This window comes from Micromys minutus, assembly GCF_963924665.1.
Source record: "Micromys minutus genome assembly, chromosome: 1".
Lineage (NCBI taxonomy): Eukaryota > Metazoa > Chordata > Mammalia > Rodentia > Muridae > Micromys > Micromys minutus.
The window spans coordinates 215094746-215113309 of record NC_137969.1 but is presented as its reverse complement, the minus strand read 5'-3'; the positions used below and the strand labels follow the sequence as shown (position 1 = coordinate 215113309).

Here is an 18564-nt window from a genome sequence, read left to right as displayed (position 1 = left end):
TGTTGTGTGTGTGTGTGTGCATCACTATGCTAGGGCTCATAGCACTGCCTTGTTTCACTTTTTTATTACAATCTGTGCATTTAAAATTCATTCACAGTTTGAACTGAGAGTAATTCTATGGGTTACTGATAGATAAATCTGTCCCAAAGAGACAAGCACTGCATTGCAGTTTTCTGTTTGTCTGTGCTCTTGTTACACGTGTGCACAAAGCTTAACAGTTTCTCTTTCTCCACGAGTATCAAACAGATTACATTTATTTCTTCCTAGATGACCTATTTGTCAAACATGTCTAAACAGAATTATCCACTTGCTTAAAAATAAGTTTACCCATCACTTTCAAAATAATACTAACCAGGTCTGTTTGTTGTGTTTTTGCATGTTTTTCTGTTTTGCTTGGTCATTGAACCTTACTGGATTCGTCACCTTAGAAGGTAATTGTACTTCCTTTTCTTTTTGGCAGTTTTGTTTTGTGTTGTTTTGTTTTTTGAGACAGGGCTTTACTATGTAGCCCTGACTGTCCTGGAACTCACCGTGTAGATTGGGCAGGCCTTGAACTTACAGAGATCCACCTGCCTCTGCCTCCTGATTCCTGGAACTAAAGGCATTGCACCACCATGCCTGGCTAGTTGCATTTTCTTTTACTTGAAAACTGTCTTTTTCTAATAGAATGTATTATAGTAAAAGTAATTCCTTTCTTTTCACAGGAAAAACCTTCCAGCTCTACTCTCACAACCTAATTGCTTTGTTTGAACAAGCCAAGAAACCAGGGTTAGCCGCCCACATTCAGACCCACAGGTTTCCTGACCGAATTCTGCCAAGGTACAGCGCACCATTTAGACCCTCCTGTGGGGAGACTGTCTGTCTTCATTTTAGGCTGCCAGTGTTCCTTGTCTAGAGAAACAGCTTTCTTTTCTAAATTTACATGTCATCCAGACTACAAATAATTCATATTTATACATGAAAGCCATATATGGAAGTTTTATAGCGAAATCTTTATTCTATAAAGTCATAGTCTACAGTCAGAGTCCAGGGTGATTTTTTTTCTCAAACCTCTTCCTGTTTGAGTTCAGGATAGTGGTTCATATGTTGCCATATGGGTGCCACAGCAGATCCATTCATGATGTCTTATATTTTCAGAAAATTTGCCTTAACAACAAAGATTCCGGATACAAAAGGCTGCCACAAATGCTGTATAGGTACGTAAATGCCTTCTCAAACTAGATGGTTAGAACTTTCAATATCTTTCAGATGACTTGAGGAATCTCATAGTATAAATCAGAGAAGTCAGTATCAGAGCTTACCCGGCTATGGATAGCATCACCCACACAAACCCCAGATTGCCCCCCATTCAGCGGTTGCTGGAAGGGCTCCAGAAGTCACTGACAAGTCCACGGCTGTGATTAGAGCACAGATTGAATCAGCTGTGTGAAGAGGAGGAAGAGGCAGAGCGCGTGGCTGCCAGGCATGGGGCTGCTGCACTGTGACATCCTGTTGTCCCTTGTTCTATGGCTGGGTGGCAGCTCACATAACATTACCGGTCAGGTGTTGGTTCAAGCATTCAGACTTTTTACTGGGGATCCATCATGAAAGTATGAGACTGCCCACACAGCTAATCTCAAACCTGTCTAGTGATTAGCTGGCGCTCACTGAGTCAAAGCCCCCACCCAAAGTCACAGTGTAAGTCCTTGTGGCATGGCCAGCCCCTCATACTAAAATTATCTGGGGTCGATGGTCCCACCTAAGTTACATTGTTAAATGTAAGACATGGTGTTTCTGGAAGAGAAATGATAGAGGGTAGGTGTGAAGCAGAGGCACATGCCTTGCTGCAGAACTGTCACACCCTTAACAGTGCTTGATTCTGACTGTGTCACAGGGAGTGACAGAACTTAGAATCAGATTTAGACCCAATCTCTTCGAATCTTGAATTTCTAATGTCCAGGAGTTACTTGTTTGTCTGATCAATATTTATCTTCATGAAAAGACACTCTGTAGAACTAAAGATACTCATCCGCAGGGTGCTCTGGAGACAGTCATGTGTCACTTCATGCGTATGTATCACTGGGTGATTTAACCTTGTACCTACACAAGCCAAGTGATTTGTCACGAAATAATGTCATCTGTGAGACCAGCATGACTGGCATGTGACACAGTGTGTGACGACATACCCTGACATCAGCTTCCTAGAGAGAGTTAATGAGATTCATGTCTGCTGTCACCCCATGATCTGTGGCTCAGAAAGGTCTAGAAGCCGATAGTCTTAAGCCCTGATGCAGTTCTGCAGAACTTAGAGCAAGTGCCGCTCACAGGATCATGGTGTGTTACGGTTGGTGGCAGTCACTGGGGAAAGACAGACCAATATGAATGTTCGTAGATTTGAGTCAAGGGTGGTCTGGCAAGGTGGATTAATACATGTGTTGATTCATATCACGTGCTGCTGGGATTTCCTCATGCCAGCAACTGTCTTTCTTCAATAAAAAGTAAGTTACAAGCTGAGTGAAATAGTGCACATCTATAATCCCAGCACTCGGGAGGTAGAGACAGGGGCCTCTGTGTGTTCCAGGCAAGTTCTAGACCAGGCAGAGCTACACAGAGAGACCCTGTATAGAAAGAAAAGTCAGGCTTTTTTAGGTGAATATAGTTCAGTTGTTACTTTACCTGATTATAATTTCTCACCAAAAGAACTTCAGTGATGTGTATATGGCCAGGAGTTTTCTTTCTTTCTTTCAGTTAGAAACCCTTACACGGGACATAAATACCTCTGCGGGGCTTTGCAGTCTGGAATTGTTCTGCTCCAGTGGTATGAACCGATGCAGAAATTCATGTTGATAAAGGTACATATGGTTTTCTTACATTTTCCTTCCTGAGAAAGCACTGTGTATAACTACAGTCGGCTAAAGCTGTAGTTACTATTAGGGACAGCCCCTTGAGAGTTAAGAACGAGGCAGGATGAGGACAGCCTTTCAGCTGACTTTATACAGCGCAGCGTGATCGGGAGATTGCCATGTCTCTCTTGTTTGTTTGTTGCAGCATTTTGATTTCCCTTTACCAAGCCCACTGAATGTTTTTGAGATGCTGGTGACACCGGAGCAGGAGTACCCCATGGTCTGTGTAGCCATCAGCAAAGGCACAGACTCAAACCAAGTAGTTCAGTTTGAGACAATCAACTTGAATTCTGCATCTTCCTGGTTTACAGAAATTGGTGCAGGTGAGTGTTTTTCACAGTATGTTATATTCATGCTTATACCTGTATCAGAGGCAGAGACTTAAGTTCAACCATTGTGGGCTTCTGATAAAAATATACCGTCGGGGCTGGAGAGATGGCTCAGTGATTAAGAGCACTGGCTGCTCCTTCAGAGGACCCAGGTTCGATTTCCAGCACCGACATGGCAGCTCATGCCTGTTGGTAGCATCTGTTGCAGGGGATCCAATGATCATAAAGACACACGTGCAGGCAAAACATCAGTGAATATAAGATACAAATAAATTATTTAAAAGATAAAACTAACATAAGCATAATTTTCTAAGTAAAAAATTATCTACATTTTTAAATAATAAGAAATTTTCTACATATAATTTGTGATCTCTGACTACCCAAGGGCCTTTTCTTTCTCTTTTTGTGTGTGTGTGTGTGTGTGTGTGTGTGTGTGTGTGTTTGTGTGTGTATGTGTGTGTGTGTGTTTGTGTGTGTGTGTGTGTGTGTGTGTGTGTGTGTGTGTGTGTTTATACCTCCTTCCACTGTGTGAGTTCTAGGAATTGAACTCAGATTGTCAAGCTTGACAGCAAGAATCATTACCCCCTTGCCTAAGGAAATTTTAAATAAGTTCATTTTACTGAATGTCTTAGAGTTTTACTGCTGTGGACACCACGCCAAGGCAAGTCTTGTAAAGGACAACATTTAATTGGGGCTGGCTTACAGATTCAGAGGTTCAGTCCATTATCATCAAGGCAGAAATATGGCAGCATCCAAGCTGAGAGTTCTTCATCCGAGGGCCGCTAGCAGATTGCTGTCTTCCAGGCAGCTAGGATGAGAGTCTTAAAGCCCACACCCACAGTGACACACCTACTCCAACAAAGCCACACCTACTCTAACAGGGCCACACTTCCTAATAGTGCCACTTCCAGGGCTGAGCATATAAAAACCATCACAGTAAAGAAGTTTTAAATATTCTTGACATTTAAAAATCTGAGCTGTTGACGGGTTGGAGAGCTAGTACCATGGTTGAAAACTGGTTGCTCCTGTAGAGGACCCAGGTTCGATTCCCAGCATCCCCAAAGTAGCTCGCAGCCATCTGTAGTTTCAGTTCCATGGAGCACCAGTCAACGCCTGTGATACACAGACACCTATATAGGCAAACATGCACACACATAAATAATTTTTTATATTTCAAGTCTTACCAGTTTGTCTTTGGGCTTTCTAAATGTGTTTTGTAATATAGTCTTATTTTTTTATTAGCATCTCAATCTGGAACATTCCCTTTTATCCCTACCCTCCACCTTTTCTCTCCACCTTCACCCTCAGTAGCTGGCTCTGCAGACATGGATAAAAGCTTCTATGATTGGCTGGTTAATATGAGAGTTTATCATGAGATCATGAGTGTCTCAGTGAATGCTCTGGAAGGACAGGAAAGTTTTTCTTACAGTTTAAGTTTGGAAAAATCAGGCCAGAATACATTTTCGAATGAGAACAGTACCCAGTGTCACTAATAGGGCTGTGCAAGTCAGAACTGCTGAGAGATACCATCTCATGCCTGTTCCAACAGCTGTCTCCACAAAGGTAGAACAGCAGCAAGCTGTGTGAGGATGCTAAGGGGCTGAGCACAGGGACTCGGTCATACAGCCTTTAAGGCTGGACTAAGAACTGTATCGCCCAGTGGTTTCTCTATTGGGTATTCTTTTCCAGAGAAAATAAAACCAGTATATTGGGAAGAGAGCTGCATACACGTATTCACTCTGACATTCTCCACAATAACCAAGATAGGTAACAAATCACCTTAGATTGATGTCGGCAGCTGGAGAGGTAAAGAAAACATGATGCCTCTACACTGTGGTGTATTACTCGACCATTAAAACGTTGGGCGTGATGGCACATGCCTGTCCTCTCTGCACTTAGGAGGCCAAGATAGGGGGACAGTTAGCCAGGCCACCTTGAGCTCCCTGCAGGGACCTCGCTACAGGGAAGAATAAGAATGAAGCTAACTGGAATGTAGGTAACATGTTAAATGAAGTGTAATCAAAGGACAGATGCTGTGTGTTCTCACCTGCAGACACTGAAAGCAATGATCCTTGCAAGTCACGTAGGATTAGGTTCCTCGGGAAGTCTGCATGGTTGATAGTCTGGGGCTGTGGGTGGGCAGATAAAATGATTTCTGACATTCTATAGCCCCACAGGGCAGCTAGTTAACAACAATCAAGTCTCTGTTTCAGAAGCGTTACCAGTGAGGACTTTGAAGACTTAATTGCTTAAGTCTATGGACTATATGAACTGAGAGGGAATCCTCATTTTCCTGTTTGTTGTGCTGTGTTATTTTGCCATTTGTCAACCCTGATTCATTAGGCCACTTTAAAACAGAATTCAAGCAAACTTCACTTGTGACAGTTTCATCACAGGCCGCAGTTACAGTCCTCACTGTGTTCCAAGGATTGCATGGACGCTTGTTGATTTTGACTAACTTGCATCAAGTGTCCTGACAGGGAGTGCTAACATTGACCCCACCTTAATGGCACTTTCAGAGTAAGATTAGCATGTTGCTCACTTGGAGTGTCTGTGACTAGCATGCACAAAGACTGTGATCCCACATATTACAGTGAAAACTCAGTGCGACCCAGAGATGCCCTCGTTTCCTAACATGAGTTTAGGGTGTAGCAGTGTTGTGGTTACCTAAAAAGAAACAATGCCACCATGGTCAGTATCAAACAACAAGCCTGATATTATGTGTCTTGCAGATTTACTGAAAATTGAACAAGCGGGCAAGCCCTGAACTGTGACTTCCCACTGTGTAGACCAAGCTGTAATTCCCAGTAAGGGAAGAAAAGAAAGCTGTCTGCACCTGTACCTACCCCTCTCTGTGTCCTTAATGGCGTCTGTAGTTGGGTGTGTGCTTCCTGTGAAGTTCCTGTCCCCAGGATAAGCAGCCGAAATGCAAATGATTCTTGGTTAGGCAAGTACCACAAAAAGTGGCTTATGAATTGGATCAGTTTATTAAAAATGTGATTAGGCGTGATGGTGGTGCCTGCCTTTAACGCAAGCATTCTGGAGGCACATAGTAAAAGCCTGTCCTAAAAAGAATTGGAAATAACAAGAACAAAAACCCAAATGGTTTTTACCCCCATGTCCAGCATTGGGATTGTCGCATAGTTAGCCCACAGCAATTCACACCCCCTTTCTTCAGGAAGGAGTGTGGGTGGTTACATTTCTTTATGCTAGAAGTGTATTGAGTCCTCTGGAATCTCAGAATTTGAGTTGGTTTTTGAGATTCTGTTGTGGTCTATGCCTTACTGTCATATTATATCCACTCTAGCATTGTCCCAGCTAAAGTAAAAACAGCCCAGAAGTACTTCCTGAACACACAGGAGAGGCACCCTCTCTAATCCAGCCTTTGTCCACGCTAGGCTTCATTTTCTCAGTAATCGCTAAGCCAACCCCAGCTATGCAGTTGTTGAGCCAAGAGCCTTTAGCTGGCGAAGCTTCAGCCTTGAAATGAGCTCTGTTCTAGGAGTCCTTCCCTTGCAAACTCCAACACGTTACAGCATGGTCCTTGACTCCGAGGCTAGCCCTCAGCATGGTTGCTTGTTGGTATTTGTTGAGTGAGTGAGTGAACATAGATTAGCTGAGGAGACTTACATCTGGTATGTTGTCTGGGAGATGCTTCCTTGGTTGTCTCGACAAGGCTGTCTACTGTGAGGTCACGTGCCTGCTGTAGAAACTGAGGGCATGACTGCTCCATGGTAAAGGAAAAGCTTTTTATTGCAAATATGAGAGAGGGAATAGACACATCTGGAAGAGTTCAGAGCAGAGAGAGAAAGAGCACACTAGACATGGCCAGGGCTGTCTCTGCAAGAGAGGGGAGATTGGTGGAGGGAGGCGGGCAGAGAAAACCTGGCCAGAAGCCCGTCAAGAATAGCAGGGTTAGGAGGAGAATGAGTAGCTACAGGGAGGGAAGCCCAGGGGCTGGAGGGAGTTTAGGGCAGGGAGAAGGTGAGAAGGGCTGGGTGCCCCGTGGACCGAGAAGACTGTAACAAGTACTTTGGAGGCACCAAGAGAGCCTGGAGGTTAGCACCGGCTTTGATGTGCTCAGCCGCATGGCAGGTCCCTTGGTGAGAGGTAAGGGAAATGGTTCCTTTTGGTAGCTGAGAACTAGTTTCACAAGTTCCTGAGGAATGCTGGCTTCTATCTGACCGACTGACAGAAATCCTATATGTATGCCGTGGAGCTCATTTCTGGATATTTGAACTGCCTTTGCGGTCCGGGAAAGTGGAGTTTCCTTTGGACTTGATAGCTTTCATCTCTTGTGAATGCAGATTGTGTGTGTGTGTGTGTGTGTGTGTGTGTGTGTGTGTGTGTGTGTGTGTGTGTGTGTGTGTGTGTTTCTTCCACATATCATCATCATCATCACCGTGGCCTACCTTTCTAGAACAAAAGTTGCAATTAAAGCAGTACTGCATTTTTAGCTCAGGGACCCATATCAGAGCTGAGCTGACATTTGTTCTCCTAAACTGAGGTACATAGTTTTTTTTTTTTTAAATAGCATAACAAGATGCAGTATTTGCCGTATTTCAAAGTCACAGGGAGATTCAGACTTTGCTGGTTCTAAGCCTGCTTTACCGAAGTGTGTTGTTAACTGTAACCTTTCCCCGCCTAGGCAGCCAACAGCTGGATTCCATTCACGTGACACAGTTGGAGAGAGATACTGTTTTGGTGTGTTTAGACAGTGAGTATTATTTTGACGTTTATTTATTCTGAGTGTACTACTTGATAAAGTACTTTATTAATGAAATTAAACTGTTATTCAGCCTCCCCTTTAAGTGAGCTGGTTGTATTGACTAAGAGGCTGAATTCACTGCAAGAGGCTGAACTGCTGTCCCTAGGCGCTACACTTTCATCTTAGGCTTGACTCACAGGGAGACATTAGCACTGCGCTCTCGTAGGGCATCTGTATAAACTGTCCCCTCGCTGTAATTCCGAGAGTGGACCGCAGTAAACTGTGATCATAGAATCACTTAACATGAGCTCCTGGAGACTTGTCAGGTGTAAAGCACGCAGATGGCTGACTCTTGTACATGCTACCCTTGATGAGTTAGGCAGGAGACATGTTATTATGGGAGCATGCTGTAATCAGGGAAGGCAGGAAACAACAGCTTAGCAGAGGAGGTGCTCGGTTCCTAAGACCCACCTTCCCTTTCTGCAGTCAGTGTTACAGGATGAACTGGATCCAGCCTGAGGATTTTATTTGGAACACGGCTGTAGAGCTTGCTTGTAGTGGCTGAACTACCTGTATGTGTAAGATTATCTGACAGCAGAGTGAGCAACCCAAAGCCCGCAGGACTTCACTCTGTGCCATCCCTTGGTGAGGGGTTTGACTCTAAATAGCTGTCAGGTGGAAGTGTTAAAAAGTTACCTGTAAGGCATCAATTTTTTTTAATCCTAATAGATACAAAATGTATTACAAGCATAACACATAATTGTGACAAGAATCCCCAGAGGGCTAAGGCTTTTCTGCTAAGCCCTGCACATAGGTCCCTGCACATAGGTCCGTGCACATAGGTCTGTGCACATACGTCTGTGCACATAGGTCCGTGCACATAGGTCCGTGCACATAGGTCCATGCACATAGGTCTGTGCACATAGGTCTGTGCACATAGGTCTGTGAACGCATCTTTAGCTCCATGTCAGACAGTGTGACAGCCTTTAGAGATTAACAAGACTCCCTGCTCCCTGAATAAACCAACTTTTTTAAAAAATACATTCCCAGCTCTTGTGATTTATAAGTTAGTTTTGGCAGACAGCAGTGGAGACAGGCTTGTAATCTCAGGCTGGGAGTGGGCATCGGATAATCGAAGTGTTTTGTAAAGTCTCCTTGAGCTAATGTGAGGGAATCAGAAAGCAGAGGGGAAGAGTTTGCATGTCCCTGTCCCAGACCCTACCGCCCTGGGAGCACTGGCCCACGAGCCTGACACACCGCGGCTCCTGTGAGCCAGGAATTACTGTTGGTGCCTTTAGATACAAACAGTGGGAGTGTGAGGAGAGGTCACAGCTTGTTAAAGATTGTATTTATTTTATGTATGTGGGTACACTGTCACTGTCTTCAGACACACCAGGAGAGTGACCCAGATCTCATCATAGATGGTTGTGAGCCACCATGTGGTTGCTGGGAATTGAACTCAGGACCTCTGGAAGAGCAGGCAGTGTTCTTAACCGCTGAGCCATCTCTTCAGCTCTAAAGTAGCCACTGTTTAAAAAAAAATGGAAATATTCAGTATATGCTTTGTAATTTTAAAAACAGCAAAGTCCCACCTATTGAAAAAGGCACTGAAACTGTCTTTTAAAACATACTAATGGCGATTTGTTACTGGGCATGCCCAAACCAAGATAAATCTTTGCACTTATTTGATATTATATTATTTGATACCCATTAAAAATGCATTATATTTATTTTAAGAAATTTTCATCTCCAGTCTTAACTTTTTTTTTCTTTTAAGAATTTGTAAAAATTGTAAATCTACAAGGAAAGCTGAAGTCCAGTAAGAAGCTGGCATCTGAGCTCAGTTTTGACTTCCGCATTGAGTCTGTGGGTGAGTGCCCTCTGTTGCTGACCTTGGATACGTGGGGCCTTTGACCATGCTCTCCCGGGGTGTGTGGGTGTGGGAAGCTCCGGCAGCACTCACTGCAGCACCTACTTCGTGTGGCGAGTGCTTTCTACGTTCTCAACTAATTTCACTTCACTTTGTTTTAATTTTGTCAGTTTCATACTTAGGATTCTCTTTGATCATCATCCCCTCCCAGGGTATTGGTTTTTAAATATGCTCAATATTCCCAGTGTTGCACAAGTAAATTACTCTTTCCCAACTCTTTCCAAGTCATGAAGGTGCTCGTGTGAAGTGACCATTGTGTTAGGCACGCTGTAACTGCTTATCACTAGGATCTAGTTTCTGTTTGTTGATGGCTGCTGTTTTAGATCTGTTTCTGTATAAATCGTAAGTTTGGGGCCAAAGTGATACTTCCGAGGATAAGAGCACAGAGTTCAATTCCACTATAAGGCCAGGCTGGCTGCTTATAACTGTAACTCCAGTTCCAGGGACCTGCGCATGTGATACACACACAGACACGCATGCAGACAAAGCACTCTTACATATAAAATAAAAATCTGTACACCTCTGGGCAGGAGGAGTGGCTCAGTCTTAGCAGCACTTGTTGCTCTTGGAGAGGACCTGGGTTCAATTCTCTGCTCATATAGCTCACAACCACCAGTCACACCAGTTCCTGGGCATCCAGCAGGTACACATGTGGTGCACAAACATGACTGTAAGCAAAACATTTATACACATTCCAGGCAGTGTTGGCACACGCCTTTAATCCCAACACTCAGGAGGCAGAGGCAGGCGAATCCAGAGACAGCCAGAACTACAAAGAGAAACCCAGTCCCAAAAAAAAAAAAAAAAAAACCAATAACAACAACAAAATTTACACTCATAAAGTAAGAGTATATCTTTTTTATAAAACTATAATGTGTCATTTTAGTTTGCTTCCTTGTTAGTATTTACTTTGTACTGCTCTTTTGATTTTTTTTTTAAAGCATTATAAGGTTGGGTGTGGTGGTGTAGGCTTTTAAGCCCCAACACTTGGGTAGCAGAGATTGTTCCCTGTGACTTCAAGCTTTCAAACAACAAAGGAATTCAAATTAATTCCATTTCTGTCTTTTTTGCTAGTATGTCAGCATTTTCTCCAGGAGGAATAGAAATTGTGAGAAAAATATGATACATCTAAATTAAATATTTATTGTACTAGAAAAGATATATATGTATATTATATAGTTACCTATATTGTATATGGCTTTTATTTTGTTTCTAACTAGTTAAAAACTTTCTGAATTTTTATTTTTTTGTTTTTGGGGTTTTGTTTTGTTTCTTTCTTTTTTAGATTTATTTACTTATTATATATAAGTGCCCTATAGCCATCTTCAGACACACCAGAAGAGGGTATCAGATCTCATTACAGATGGTTGTGAGCCACCATGTGGTTGCTGGGAATTGAACTCAGGACCTCTGGAAGAGCTGTGAGTGCTCTTAACCACTGAGTCATCTCTCCAGCCCTTGTTTTTGTTTTTTATCCTGACTGGAGCTTCTCATTAAACTAGAATTTTCTTATAACACAGTGGGTAAAGGGCACAGGTCATCGCTTGCTCAATGGTAGTATATGAAGACCCTGGGCACTATCCTAACACCAAAATGAATAAAGTATGTTGTGCTCTTATGTAACAGATGATAGAAAAATCCCTTACTTGTGATGAAAATCTAACTTTGGAAGCAGCAAAGGAAGAGTCAGGAAAGGATTTGAGGCTTGTTTCTTCTTTACCTCTTACACTCTACACACTGCATGCTGGGCTCCAGGACATAGTGTTCTCAAGGAGTGTGGCTGAGTTGTACCGATGTCACATGTGCCCCATTGTCTGGAGAATTTTTATTGTTGCACAGAAGTCTCCTCTAAGATGGCCATGACCTCATTTCAGTAAACCTTAAACCTTGGTGACAAGGGTCCTCTCAGAGGCCCTCTCATCATGTCTCAAAAAAAAGACAAACAACCAGATTCCTCGTTTGTCACTTCTAGTGAAGCATGTGGTCTGTCGTCGTCAAATACTCCTGTCCCTGTTGGGCTGAGTTTTGTCCCCGACATTCTTGCACTAACCATGTCCTTATTGTTCTGATGAGAAGCTTGTCTGGCATACACAAACCTCAATGTGTGTGTTCCCTAGCACAAGGAAAAAGAAAAGTAATTTTGAATCTTTTCCACCATTATGTTTATTTATGTTCGTGGTTTTCTAATTCTAGTTAAGAATTGTCAGCAGAATACTAAGATACTTGTTTAGCAGTTGACTGAGGCATAATATTCACCATGTGATTAAATTTTGGATTATGAAGTGGGTTTATTTTTTTTAATTTTATAATATGAAAATATGAACATAAAAGTTACCTGCTTGATAGCTATTTGAATAACTTCTTTTATACTCCAAAACCCACTACATGTTTTTATTGTTTTAGTCACTTAAAAGGAGGGGGCTGGAGAGATGGCTCAGTGGTTAAGAGCACTGACTGCTCTTCCAGAGGTCCTGCATTCAAATCCAGCAACCACATGGTCACTCACAACCATCTGTAATGAGATCTGATACCCTCTTCTGGTGTGTCTGAAAACAGCTACATTGTATATAATCAATAATCTTTTTTTTTTTAAAAAGGAAGATACAGCATTTGGAAGAGAAGTCAGTTGCCAGTTGTCAGCTTGTCAGCAGTCAGCCCATGTTGTTGGGGTGCCTGCAGCACACATCTTTGAAGGCTGCTTAACCTAATTACTTGAGTTTAGACACTACTTAGTCACAAAAATGTTGAGCAGCAATGGTCTTGACAGTGGGATTTTGCCCCGGGCACTTGCAAAGCCTTACATTATTATTTGTTAAAAAGTTAGGGAGGGGACAGAAAGACAGCTCGGGGCTGCCGAGTACAGGCTGCAACCAGTTTCCTGTCGTAACCCCAGTTCCAGGGGATTCCTTGCCCTGGTTCCTTCAGACACCTACATACACACATTACACACACAAACATACACATGGTTAAAAGAAATAAAAGTAAATCTTTTCTTAACAAAATATTACATCCATTACATCTCCCCTCATCTTTCTCAGTGTGCCTTCAAGACAGCGTGTTGGCTTTCTGGAAGCACGGGATGCAGGGTAAAAGCTTCAAATCAGATGAGGTAAGTTTGCACTGATTGACTCCTACACTAGATTTTTAATGGTGAAATGTTTGCTTTTTTCATGTCCTCTCTGAGTCACATGGCTTTGCTTAGTGCCTTTGGTGTGTGCCTGCGTTCTTTATTCCTGTATGTTCACATTGATACTTTGGTTTTAAATTCCCAGTAGCCGTGAGGAACTCATAAATGTATGTACAACTTCATTTTGTAAATATAGTTGCTAGCATTGCTGCAGTTTTCAAAATTCAGTGAATTTTTTCATAGCCACTGTTGTTATAAATATCATATAAGGCCTATTATGTTCCAGGCAGTTTACAAATATTAATACATTTAAGGCTCAGAATGATCCAGTGACGTAGACACATGACTGGTTAAATGGCAGAGCTCAGGTTTGGAAGGTCTTCAAGCATAACTTTTAGCCAAGATGATCAGAATGCCTACATGCAGGGGTGGGAGTGGCTCCCTTCCTGAGGGACAGTCCCACCCTGATGGAAGCATTTCCCAGTTGTCTGATTCTTCACCAAAGGCTCATAAATCTGTGAAACTGCCTGAAAATGTGGGCTCTTCTTGCTTTTGAATTTAGCTTAGCTATCTATACCCTTATTTGTATGTAAATAAATAGTTACACTTCTAAGAAAAAATGTTATAATCCAGCGGTCATTAGTGTGTTGGCTTACTTACTGACCCAGGTCGCTAAATGTCACCAGGTCCCCATATTTAATGAAATCTGTAGTCCTCTGATTTGTGTTCAAGACAGGCTTTCCCTAGAGTCCATGTGTGCAGCCAACACACCCAGCTTGTTCACTGTTCTCACACACTCTTCACTGTGTCTGTCCATCTTTGGGAAACTCTAACCCAGGGTCTCAGGCATTCGAGGAAGGGGTTTTCTGTAACCCACATGGCCAGCCACATAGCTGGCTTGTAATGCATCTCACTTTAACTACTCTCTGCACCTCTAGCTCATCCTTTGACAACACCTCTGCCATAAAGTAGCATTCCACAGGAATTAGAGTATTTCATCTTCATGCCATGAAAATTAGCCCCCCAGAGTATACAGCACCTACACTGTTTGCAGATTAACAGGTGTCTTTCACATAGATGACAAGTTCCAGTTAACAGACTTTTCACAGTCACCATAGCAATCTTAACTTGACTTCCCCTAAGAGCCAGACCAAGATAACTACCCAGGTGGAGGTACTTCATCTATGAAGAGATTCTAAAAAGCAAGTGATGTAGTCACATACATAAGAATAGAAAGAGGCGAGACATCAAAAGCATATTCACACAAGTATGTAACTGTCTTCTGTGCAACTGGGCTCAGTCAAGTAGGGAGCTCCCTGACTGCACCTGAGAGGCAACTCTGAGAGAAGAGGGGGTAGGAGTCTTGTGCAGCCACTTTCCTTGGGTGGAGGCTGCAGCACAGTCCCCACCCTTTGGGAAGAGCTTGTGCACAGTGGGGCAGCTCTGGAGGAGCAACAGGGTGCCCCCATAGCAAGCACCTCAGGGTTTTTTCCCAACAATAAAAATTCAAATGCTTATCACACAGAGCTCTTACAGAGAGCAGCTGACCCAGAGATCCTCTGTAAATACTGGCCCATTTCTACAGATAGGCAGTCAAAAAACAAACTCATTAAATAATATTTGATTTGAGGAATTACATCTCTGAAAATTTATTTATTCCCTTTCATTGCTATATTTAAGCAGTTGTTAAATTAGTGTGTAAGCAATACCAGAGCCATAGCGTTACTACTGATGGTTATTTTCACCCACAGGTTACCCAGGAAATTTCAGATGAAACGAGAGTTTTCCGCCTGCTGGGATCAGACAGGTTGGTTATATTCATTTAATTATGTGAAAGTAGCAAGGATCAAACAAACTCTTGACTAAACTGTCAGCCCGTGTCAGGTTACAGTTAAAACTCTTAGAGGACTCATCAACTTAGAGAGATGATTGTATTGAGAGAGTGATTCATGTTCAGTTTGTTGGGTTACCAGTCTTCAGGGTGAGAATTGTGTTTTGAGAGACAGTTAGACTCAGCTAAGACAAAATGTGTAGATAATGGTGCTCACGCCCTTAGACTGCAACAAGACTTCACATCCCTTTATCTCCACAGTGTTTTACTGCTGTGTCTCTTGTTGGTTTTAGTTTTGTGTCATTAAAAGCTCACCGCAGTCTGGAGAGCATTCTTGATGTAAGGCATTAGGCAGCCCCATTCAACATTGCCTTCATGTTAGATGTGTGAGGAAGGAGCAGGAGAATGGAGCTAATGGCTCTTCAGAAGGGGGAAATAAATAAGGAGAAAAGAGTTTCTGAAAAATGGTGGTTTCCTTAATGGAGAAGAAAGGTAAGCCACGGGCATGACAGTAAGTGCTGTGGCCAGAAACCAGACAGCGGCAGGAACTAGAAAGTCAAGTTCTGCTGTGGAAGAACTGACCAGTGAAGCATGGGCCTGTAACTGAGGAGTCTGGTGGTGTGGACACCTCATGGCTGATGCTTTTCTTGCCTCTCCTCTGCCCAGACTCTCCTTGCCCGACTGTCCTTTGTAATGTCTTATTCTTCTGTCACAATTTGCTCTAAAATTTTATTTTGAACTGTTACTTCTTTGGCTCATCTTCTTCTTTAGGCAGTCCCTTGGTTCTTTTATATACACACACACATCTTTGTAGTTAATGTTTTAGAGTGTCTATGTGTACATACATGTTAGTGCACACATGTGGAGATCAGAGAACAACTTACAAGAACTGGTTCTTTCTTCCACGTGGGTCCCAAGAATAAAACTTAGGTAGTTGGGCTTTTCAGTAAGCCCCCTTGCCTGCTTATCTATTAATAGTGGCTAATTCTAGGCAGATAGGTAATTTTATTTTTTCCTTCTACATTTCCTCAATGTATAAGGCATGTTTTTATTGCATAAAATTTACACAAAAAATATTCAATTTTCGTGTACTCTCCCCCATTTGCCCTCTAGACTTGCTCCTCTATGTGGATTATACCTTATTCTATTCTTAAACCCTTCCTCCTTCAAATGCTGTGGAGTGGCTCTTGATCCATCCCCCCCTTCTTTCTGTCCTCTGATGTTTTCCCTGTCTTCACTCCTGGAAGAAGGGAAAGGCAGGGCAGGCAGCTGGCAGCACTCCATTCTTTGTTTTCAGAGACCCTGCGGGGGGTCAAAGGTCTCTTGGGGTCCAGTTTATTCTCTAGCCCTGCTCTTGGTGTAGACGCCTGAGGCATTTGTCACGGCTGCTGTTGGCCTGACTGAATGAGCAAATTTGGGTTCAGTTGGAATGAAGTGAGACAATCCCCGACCCTGTCCGTGCTCTATATAAAACAACTGTCCCGCTCTGCTTGAAGTCATGGAACACACTAATGGCTTTGGCTGTCTCTGAGTTTCATGTAAGTCTGGAAGGAGCTGGTACTACTAGCTATGGTGGGTACCATGTGAATACTTAAGCTTTTCCTTGGTTTCTTTTAGGGTTGTTGTTTTGGAAAGTAGGCCGACAGAAAACCCTACAGCACACAGCAATCTCTACATCCTGGCTGGACATGAAAACAGTTACTAAGCAACAGAGATGATAAGAAGATGAATGAATATGTTCCATTGAAAGCAAGATATTTTAAGGGAATTCAATACAGACTGCAGTATGACTTGCTTTAATTGTGGGTTTTATATCAAATGAACTGTACATTAGGATAGAATTCAGTATTTTCTGTAGCTGGAAACAGCTAGTCAATCTCTTGCCACTGTGTGGTGGGTATATCAAGTTTGCTTAATGAAAGCTATGAGACAAACAGTCCTCTAGTTCCAAGAAACAATATTTGTAACAAGGTGCCATGGTATTTTAAATAACTCATGATTATCTTGAGAGGGAGTTTAGTGAGCATTATCATTTTATACCATGTCTTACTCCTTCTTAGTGAACATAATTTGATAAGAAGTTATCAAACAAGCCTTTTCACTTTGACATTGGCCGTTCTGTATGTTTTTGTAAGATAGAATATTTAATCCTTATTTATTAATCTCTTGCTGGAGTGGTGTAATGTTTCTAACTTTTAGCAAAGGAAGGTTGCAGAGCAGCTGAAATTTTTTATAATGTGTGAAAATTTGTTTACCTTTACAGAGTAGTGCTTTAGGGGTTACTGGCAGTGTTTGGGTCCAGCACATGCAGTTTCATTTAACAAAATATTTTATGACACAGTTTCATGCAGGGTTGCCTTAAAGGGAATTTGTTTTCAACTACAGATGGTTGTAAGGGCTCATGCAGAAATTCTGATGGTGGACAAAAAGCCTTAGCAGGGATGTGTAATGTCTAGATGTGACTACCTTATTTTTGACAAGCAGTAGAATATACCTGTGATTTTGTTTTTTACATTAGGGATACTGCATAAGAAATTAATCTTCATATATATCATGATCCCTAATGTTTGGGAGAAAAGTATTTAACTGCCCATATTATGTATTTTACTTATATTATGCCAAGGGGGAAACTGCAAAGTAATTGCACGTGTAATCTTGGGGTTTTCACATATGTAGGTATTCATTGTGAGTAGGCTTAAGGGAAAAAAAAGCATTTTAAAAGAAATTGGAATTTCTGATGGGATAGTATAGATAAATGAGGTTTTTATATTTTTTAAAAAGACAGTATAAAATTTTAAAAGGATAGGGCTGTCTTTTAGTTTGTTTTTCTTTTACAATCCTTAGTATTCCAAATTGGTGTGTTCTGTTGGCACCAGCTGTCTTCATGCATTTATTAAGAGCAGTTGGCACTGGGGTGTTACAAGGGGCTAACAGCAAACTCTAGAAATAGTCTGACCGGATACTTGACAGGAAAACAATGTACCTATCTCACCTTCAGCAGTTTTATAAAGTACATGTGATCATCTCCACTTTCTAAATGAGGAAATAAGAGTTTAACAAAGTTAAGCTACTTACCCGTGACATATGGTTAGTTCTTGAGCCAGACCGAGAGTCCCTTGGACTCTCCTTCTTTCACTATGCAATATACAAGTAATAAAATGTTACACAAATGAACTATAAAGCATTTGTTCTTTAAACTGTACATATCGGGGCTGGCCAGCAAGGTGTTCACTGGATAGAGGTTCTTGCCATGCAAACCTGACTGCCACCTGACCTTGGTCCCCAAAACCCACCCATGTGAAGGTGGAGGGAGAAAGAATTGACTCCACAGTGCTGTCCTCTGACCCCACAGTAGTCAAATAGAATGCACATTGGCTCTTTCTATGGGATGTGTTAGTAGATCCTCCATGAGGAGTGCTGTATGCAGTGGATAGCAGGAAGACGGACTGCATCCTCCTCTTCTCAGAACTCCCATCGGCCGGCCTAACCACGCTGTACAAGGTGGAAGGACCTAAGAAGGATCCTGGTGTCAGGCCTCCTCCTAATAAGCTGCGTGGCTAGAAAACGGTGCAGTAAAAGCGGAAGCTGTGCTTGCAGTCAGTCCTCTGCCCCGTGCGGTCAGCTGAGAGTCGCCCACATGGGGGAGGGAGAGCTCTTGAGGGAACAACACGGCAGGATAACAGAAGTGCTGGAAGATCACAGGATGGCATGACCGTGACCTGTGAGCAGACACCGCAAGACTTTTTACAAAGAGTAT

General features: G+C 42.4%; 1 protein-coding gene across 1 annotated transcript in view; it reads left to right on the top strand.

Annotated features, from left to right (window-relative positions):
• The window catches only part of MAP4K5 (mitogen-activated protein kinase kinase kinase kinase 5), an 86026-nt gene extending 67875 nt beyond the window's left edge, over nucleotides 1–18151 (top strand). Inside the window, exons 23-31 of the mRNA XM_080942275.1 lie at nucleotides 705–819; nucleotides 1138–1196; nucleotides 2728–2831; nucleotides 3028–3205; nucleotides 7860–7928; nucleotides 9697–9789; nucleotides 12888–12958; nucleotides 14728–14783; nucleotides 16425–18151. Of these exons, the coding sequence (XP_080798401.1) occupies nucleotides 705–819; nucleotides 1138–1196; nucleotides 2728–2831; nucleotides 3028–3205; nucleotides 7860–7928; nucleotides 9697–9789; nucleotides 12888–12958; nucleotides 14728–14783; nucleotides 16425–16512 (833 nt within the window). The 3' untranslated portion in view covers nucleotides 16513–18151. The remainder of the gene's footprint in view (nucleotides 1–704; nucleotides 820–1137; nucleotides 1197–2727; nucleotides 2832–3027; nucleotides 3206–7859; nucleotides 7929–9696; nucleotides 9790–12887; nucleotides 12959–14727; nucleotides 14784–16424) is intronic.
• The last annotated feature ends 413 nt before the right edge of the window (nucleotides 18152–18564 follow it).